This window comes from Plectropomus leopardus, chromosome 13, assembly GCF_008729295.1.
Source record: "Plectropomus leopardus isolate mb chromosome 13, YSFRI_Pleo_2.0, whole genome shotgun sequence".
NCBI lineage: Eukaryota > Metazoa > Chordata > Actinopteri > Perciformes > Serranidae > Plectropomus > Plectropomus leopardus.
Genome location: NC_056475.1, coordinates 9,953,296 through 9,961,345, shown reverse-complemented (window position 1 = coordinate 9,961,345; position 8,050 = coordinate 9,953,296). Strand labels below are relative to the sequence as shown.

At 36.4% G+C, this 8,050-nt stretch overlaps 1 protein-coding gene across 1 annotated transcript; it reads left to right on the top strand.

Annotated features, from left to right (window-relative positions):
* Positions 1–1,515: 1,515 nt before the first annotated feature.
* Positions 1,516–6,934, top strand: pgrmc1 (progesterone receptor membrane component 1). The gene is made up of 3 exons (XM_042499860.1): positions 1,516–1,842; positions 4,773–4,928; positions 5,816–6,934. The coding sequence occupies exons 1-3, from the start codon at positions 1,548–1,550 to the stop codon at positions 5,908–5,910; spliced, it is 546 nt and encodes a 181-aa protein (XP_042355794.1). The 5' UTR covers positions 1,516–1,547; the 3' UTR covers positions 5,911–6,934.
* Positions 6,935–8,050: the final 1,116 nt, after the last annotated feature.

Below are 8,050 nucleotides of genomic sequence, written 5' to 3'. Positions count from 1 at the left end.
CTTTTATCTTACAAATAGAGTCAAAGAGATATTGTAATTTAATATGAAACAGGTGGATAATATTTTGAAGCACTTTGTGAATGTGATATTTGCTAATAAGATCTATGTAATATACAGATGTTTGGATTGTTTTAAATGTTTTTATTAAATTTGCTTTGAAACTATCAGACATGACATAGTTCTGTCTTAACAATTGTTTGTTATGGAGGCTATTTAGTTTTTGTATATCCATATCTATGTATGTACGGTTGTTGTTGCAAAATTATACATATGTTGTAATATTAAGTACTTCTATCACTGTAAAAGACTGGAGAAAACAGAAAATGTTAATTTCTGAGACACTGAAACCAACTTTTTTTGTTTTATATTGTTTTTTGCCTTTAAAAAAATACTCAAAGCAATTACCAGAATAGGCTACGTGTCTAACTATTGTTAAAGCTCAGATATGTTGAAATTATTGGTTGATTAATTTGGGATTATGCAAAGCTGATGAGACAACTGTAACATAGCCTTAATTTTGTCACACACAGTCAGCTGTATGCAGATATCGGCTCTTTTTTTTAACATGAGGGGATTTAATGATTGTAGCAGGATTTTCGTATCCGTTTTCCATACTTTGTAGTAATTTTCTGTTACATTGAAGCTGCCCTCATTTTATGGTTGGATATTGAGCCACTTTGTGGTTGTTCTGAATTTATGAAGTATCACATCTCTTTGTGGACGTTTTGCATGGTTTTGTGGTTGCCTAGATCCCTTTTCGGTTGTTTTGTATCCATTTTTGGTCACTGCATCATTTTGTTGTACATTGGGTCACTTTTTGGCTGTTCTTCATCAAGTTGTAGTTTCACATGGTTGTTTGCATAATTTTGTGGTTGTATATTGTGTAACTTTGTTGTTCTGCATCAGTGTGTAATTTCACATCTCTGTGGTCATTTTTGCATAAATTTATGGTTGTATATTGTGTCACTTTTTGCTTATCCTGCATTTATTTGTAGGTTACACATCTCTTTATGGATGGTTTGCATCTCTCTTTTTTTGTTGTTTGGTATCTAATGATACAAAAACAACCATGTTGTATATTGTAGTAATTTTATTTTTACATATCTTTGTAGTCATTTTATGGTTGTATATTGTTTTGCATCGTGGTTGTGTAGATCAACTTGTGGTCGTTTTGTGTGACTTTGTGCTTGTTCTGTGTATCTTTGGTTATTTTTCGTCACATTTCTGTCACTGAATGTACCAGTTTCCATAAAAGCAAAAAAAAAAAAAAATTAAACAAAGGGGCAAATGAAAGACGTACTTAAATTTTTGTTTCTTTTTTTGTCATCTATACAATCTACACACAATATAGGGCTGAAATTAATGGAGTTATTGATCGATGGAAAACAATTTTGATAATGCAGTAATTTTGGCACGCAGCTAAAAGAGCGTGATTGGTTAAATCGTGACTCGACGCCTCTGAAGCTGCAGCTCTGATTGGTTCAGGGCGCGGGAGCTCCGCCAGTACCACCCAACACGCACACACACGGACGCAGAGAGGAGCCAACATGGCTGAGGAAGAAGTAAGCGAGGTAACTTCTGCTGGTATTTTTCAGGAGCTCTTCACCTCCCCGCTGAACCTGACGCTGCTCAGCCTCTGTCTGTTCCTCCTCTACAAAATCCTCCGCGGGGATAAACCACCGGATCTCGGCGAGATGGAGAAACCGCTGCCCAAACTGAAGAAGAGAGATTTCACCCTCGCAGAGTTGAAGCCCTACGATGGACTTCAGAACCTGAGGATCCTCATGGCTGTCAACGGGAAAGTGTTTGACGTGACCAGAGGGAAGAAGTTTTACGGCCCAGGTAACTAAAAACGTCCACCCCCCCATTAAGTTGGTACGACCTGTCCTGTCGTCCCTCGAGGATTCGAACCATGATTCGAACGTAACATCACCAAAGGCCGCTCGCGTGAGTTGGCTTTTTGTGATATTTTATTCATAAACAATCCGCTTACGTATTTACCAAAAAAAACCCAGATAATCAGAGTTTTTTTTCCCCAAAAGCTAGCGCCACACCCCCTTTAGTTGGCTATTTGAGATCCCCTTTCACAACAGAGTTACTGCTGTAGCCTTGGAACCACAGATCGTCTCTGAGAGAAGTTGAGTTACTCCTCAGTGAAAAATAATAGCCCACCGTCCGCCATGTTTTAAAAGTGCAGAAAGACAGTGAGCGAAATAGCCTTCTGTAACCTCTATGTGAGTTTAACTTTAACTCCTGACACAGATTCATAATTAAGCCTAATATGCCAACAGTGTATATTTACACTTGTGGAAAAGTACCCAGGTCTTTTATTTAAAGGTCCCACATTGTAAAAGTCAGTTTTCCATGGCTTATTACAAATAGATATAATAGACATAAAGCAGATATATTTTCTATAAAAACACTGTGAAAATACTTAATGCTGAATCCACAATGAAGTAAACACAGTCTGTATTCAGATACTTTGCAAATAAATGAGCCGTCAGGACTTCTTTGAAGTTGTGATGTCACTGTACTATATGCTGCGTTCCACTCAAAGTTCGAGGTTGGAGTTGAAATTTATGACGAGTGCTCCAGGTGCACAACACCACACAGACAGTTACAAACTGGTGTTTGTGTCGCTAGTCCATGAACAAAATTGCACCATCAGTGCGCCTCCTTGCACACATGAGCGAAACAGGTTCAGAGTTTGTTTACAATAACCAGCAAACTAGTAACACTGGCAATATGTTTTGACATCAGTTTACATTCAAAACAGATTTTTCTACATAATAGTACATCTATTATTTTAATGAAATATGTGCAGATGTACTTGAATTGCCTTTTAGTTGATTTCTTACTATTTACAATTTGTGTCTCCATGGATGCTGCCATTGTTGTGTGACGTGAGACCGCTGAAGTCGGGGTACATGTACTTCATAAGTAGGAACTCCGACTTTGAGTGGCGTTCTGTTGTACTTTTTGTAGTAGGAGGAGAAGGTGTGGCTACTGTGCCGTCACATATGAGTTCATGGGTTAATATGTCCATTAGTGCCTTTAAATTGTATGCAAGCACAGTGCTCTAGTAAATGCACTTAATTATTTCCCCACAGTATATTTATGAGCATTACCTGTCCACATCCTGCTCTTAACTGTGATTTGACAGTTTCAGCCAATCACAACAGACTGCATCATATTTGTTAAATTCATCCATAACTGAACTGATAGTAAACGTCACATTTACCTGAGAAACTTTTTCACTTTAAGTGCAAAGAAAAAGAAATCCTGTGACTTTACAATATCTTTGCAAAAGGAGGTCTCATATCTGTTCTTTACAGCAGTGCGGTTATACTGATGTAGGATTGTACTAGAATAAGCCATCCGCTGTAACTTTTCCATCACCTCCAGTTGTCTAAAAACAAGAATCTGCCCTCTCATGCTTTCTGTTAACTGAAAACAGACACAGAGTTGGACCTCTCTAGTTTTTATCTTATCTCAGATTGTAACCTCTGTTGCATGTAACCTCTGGCCAACTTTATTCCTCACTGTCATGCAAACCTTTTAAGCGTGCTGCACAGCCAGGCCTAAAGCCTGCAACCCTGCTTTGGTGTGTGAAATTAAAGGAATTTGGTTGATTTAAAGTATGTCCTATAGTGAGATCTCATGCTAAAAGGTCCATTTAAATCACCAGTTGTTTTTGCTGTCTGGTAAACTTGAAATATTTATGGTTTGGTGGAGTTTCAGTACAGTAATGAAAATGACACATAAATGCTTTTTTTTTTTTGCCCCACCAGCAGCCTAGTGTAATACTGTCTTACACACAACCATCCAAAAGCTCAATACTGTCTAAAAACTGCCAAATATCTATTAAAATCAGGAAATATCCAATCAAAGATTGAATAAACATTTTCCTCTGCTTCCTGTCATTTTTTAGAGTAGATGGTAATCATTATAGTGAAGAAAAAAATATAGGCAACTTAATTGATAATTTCTTAAGAAATCTAAATAAATCTTTAATGTAAAACACTCCGACTTTTTCAAAGACTTTAACAGTCTGAATGAAAACATATTCTGTCTTCTGCATGGTAAAAAGATTTCAAGAAGTGTCATTATCAGTTATGTTTTTGTATTATATATGGATAATTTTTAATGCAAAATAAAGCAGCTTGTTTTGTTTTGTTTTTTTTGTTATGTATAAAAGGACACAGTTTGTTTCCAGCTACATGAAACACAATCTGGAAATTAAAGAACTTAATTTTGTAATAGGGTTGAGTTATTTCCTTAAACGACTGGGCACTGTAGTTTTTAGCAAGTTTCATTGCAGTGAGAGGAAACGGTACATTTGTTGTGGACTATTTTCAGCAGCAGATTAATCCACATTTGGTGCTCTAGTGAGCTCAGTGCAACAGTGTGGCTCATTGATATGTATTAAATAGTTTTGGGGAAAAGGGATAAGAGATGTCAGGCTTTGGTTGAACGGACAGTACTTTTTGGTAGAATCAGGTCATTGTTCATTTTGGTCTTTTTGTGGTTAAAATATAGAAATTCACCAGCCATATCCTTTTAAATTACCTTAATTTTTCAAAGATTTCTATTTTTATATGTATATTTCAGGGGGAAAAATGGACTCCAAGCTCAACATCAGGCTCCTAGAAAGAAAATGTAATGAAAAAACAAGCTTTAAATGATCTTTTTTTCAGTGTAGGAGCAATTGTGGCCCTTCTGCTGTTGTTTCTGCAGCAATCTCCTCACTGTGTCTCTTCACTGTCTTGCAGAGGGGCCGTATGGTGTGTTTGCAGGCAGAGATGCATCCAGAGGTTTAGCTACGTTCTGCCTGGAGAAGGAGGCCCTGAAAGACGAACACGACGACCTGTCTGACCTGAACGCCATGCAGCAGGAGAGCCTCTCTGAGTGGGAGACTCAGTTCACCTGTGAGTGTGAGATGTGACGGTTTCACATTCAAACTCAACAGTTATCATAGCCAAAAAATATCACATGAAACGGTATTTTCACCGCAGTATATCACACTCTCTTTTTTAGCTTGGTTAATGGTAAAGAGTCGGTGTATTGATAAAAACAAGGTGTGACAAAGTGCAGTAAAAATAGACCAGTGAATAAATGATGAACCACACGACTTAAATGACGGAGCTGAAAACTTCAGATCTGTGTGGAGCAATAAGGAGACTGTAACCTTCCTCAGATAATACACAAAACAAAGAGAAATTATATATTAATCATGTTTACTATATGTTTTCCTGCCATTTGGAGTTTGATTGAAGCTCTGTTAAGATCATCATCTTGTCATTTCCTCCTTTTCTGTAATGCAACTCCTAATATTCACACAACAGAAGTGCATAAAACCACATTTATTTTATTTATTTTTTTAAATGTTGTTGAAATTTGTGCTAAAATCGGGTGTAAACCTGGCTAATGTCTCTTATTTTATGTATCTATTACTGTTTTTGGATTTCTTTTACATTGTAATGAGTAGAGTATTTTTTTCAAGCAGAAGTTTGTAAACATGCAGCATTGATGGTCCACTCTGATATTTTTGTTTTGTTTTCGCGACTTGATTTTGTAGTCAAAACAATTCAGGAAGGAAACAATAAGGAAGATAATTACTAATTTCAGAGGACTCTTTGTTTGAAAAAACTGGCTTTTGTGATTATTTTCATGAAAACTCATTCAACAAATTAGATTGTTTTTTTTTTTAAGGAGAAAGCTACAAACATAATGGTGTGTCCTTGATTTTTTTTTCCTGAGAGTTTTTGGTCATTGAGGCAGTGAATAATTCTCTTTTATCTCTCCTCCATCACAGTTAAGTATGATTACGTCGGCAAGCTGCTGAAACCAGGAGAGGAGCCCACAGAGTACACAGACGACGAGGAGGGAAAAGACAAAAAGGCGGACTAGAACAAAAAAAGTGAAGTGGATAAGGATGATTGATGCCTTACTGTTTGTAATTTTGCTGCCTGTTGCCTCCTGTTAGGGCCGATCTCCTGTATGTATTCTAGTTCTTTTGGACTCTCACAATCCTGCATTTTATATGCTGACCCAATTCCATTTGTGTCCGTTTATCTCGTGGCATTAACAGTTCAATTTGCTGCAGTCTGATGTAGAGCTGTGCAGTGTTGTTAGAGATTATCAGCTAAAATCGATTCTTAGCTTGTTGCACAGAATCAAGAACTTGGACCAATTCAGATGAGCGTCATGTGTCCTGTAGGCTGAGACCAGTTTGTTGTGTGAAGACGAAGAAGCTTTGTCTGCGAGATAATCCACCGCTCTGTCATTCACTTTGTTAGAATCGCTGCTGATGTGTTGCAGGTTGTAAACATTCCTTTTATCCTAGTTTTGTCCCAGCTCAGATTAAATACATTTTCTCAGGACATCTTTTCACTCAAAATTAACAACAAATATTGAGGGTTTGGAGCCTGAGGGAAGATTTAAAGTATATTTTAACCTGGGGTATTCCAAATAAACTTCAGTTTTACGGAAATAATTTAAAGTGAGTCCGACCAAAAGCTGGTTTGGTTATTCAGCAAGGGGACTAATTTCTGCTTGTACTGTGAGTGAGAGATGGAAACAAACATTTGAAATGATTCATGTGAAACCAGAAAGGCACTCGGAGAGCACAGACCACTACCAAGGCCAAATGCTTTATCTTGCAATGTAAACACACTAAAATAAAAAAAACAAATGTGTATCCACCCGATGACTCTGTAATCCTGCTGAAAACCAAACTGAAAACAGCCTGCTTGGTGGATGTAGTTAAAGTTTGTTTGGAAAGTTTTCGTACGTTTCCATTGCTTGTCTCAATGTTTTTGGATACAGGTATGAGATAAACACCCAGGCTAAAAAATACAGGAATTTCCCTGTGTACATGACGCTGATGATCTGATGTAAAGATTAAAGATGTCATCACATAAACACTGCTGAACATCTCTTTTAAGCACTTTTTCTTGTTAAAATGCACCAACCACATTTACTTTATTCACCGTTCTGTAAAGTTTCAACTGGCCACAACAGTTTCTAGTCTAATCGTCAAAAAGAGGAATATACAGATGTTTGGATGTTTGTCTGATTTTCAGTTTGAAGCCTTTTCAATGATCCTGAGATTTTTGGCAGGGGTGTAAAACCCACAATAAGACTCCAGCAGCGTGTCTGTATTTTTGCTGCAGAATCCAACATCCCAATTTTATAATCTATTAAACATTTTAGTCATTTATTTTTAAAAAAAAGTATTTTCTCTGCTTTCAGCTTCTGCAATATAAGGATTTGCTGCTTTTTCTCTGCTTTGTACATTTGATTTGATTTCTTTTCAGATTTTAGACTTTAGATTGGACAAAACACATAATGTGAAATATGAAGCCCTCATTCATGTGTTGAAGTGATTTTTGTGATTAGTTCATTAGATGGTGCAGAAGGAAAAGTGTCAGAAAGTTCAAAGTTCACTTTAAACAATAAAAAGCCAGGCTGCTGCCAGTAAGGTTAGATTTTGTGGGTCTCACACAAGAAAATCAAAATTTCTTTTAATATGCCATTCAAATAATGTGTTATTTACATTCCTTTTGACACTAAATCCATAATGTTAAATAACCAAAAAATTTTTGTAAGGCTAAAACCTCTCTGATGCTCTCAAAGTCTTGTCAACAAGATAATGACTTAAAATTTGGATTGCTAATCAGAGCCTTTTTCAGCAATATTTTATATTCCAAGTTCCCAGGCTGTAAATAATAATAGTAGACTAGGAACTTTTTGTTTCCACAAATATGTCCATGAAGTGCTGCAGAAAGTTTTGCAAGGAAATATTGTTAATTTTTAAGCCTGAAGTTATATTGAAGAAGTTTGTTTAAATTTCTCGTTAAATCATATGTTTACAATGCTTTTGTTTGCCTCCATCGTCCATGTAAAAACTGGAGAGCTTGGCCACTTTCCATAAAAAAGTAGATTCAGTGAGGGAATATTTTCAGTATGCATGTATGTATGTCATAATCCTGAAAATGATATTTTGATTCAATAAAGAAAACTACAAAATTAAGTCACACTTACAAGA

Bases quoted from the DNA above. Each gene is read 5' to 3' on its own strand.
- pgrmc1 (XM_042499860.1), top strand. From the start codon at position 1,548: ATGGCTGAGGAAGAAGTAAGCGAGGTAACTTCTGCTGGTATTTTTCAG. The intron at 1,843-4,772 runs GTAACTAAAAAC...ACTGTCTTGCAG, and splicing joins GAAGAAGTTTTACGGCCCAG to AGGGGCCGTATGGTGTGTTT. The intron at 4,929-5,815 runs GTGAGTGTGAGA...CCTCCATCACAG, and splicing joins GTGGGAGACTCAGTTCACCT to TTAAGTATGATTACGTCGGC.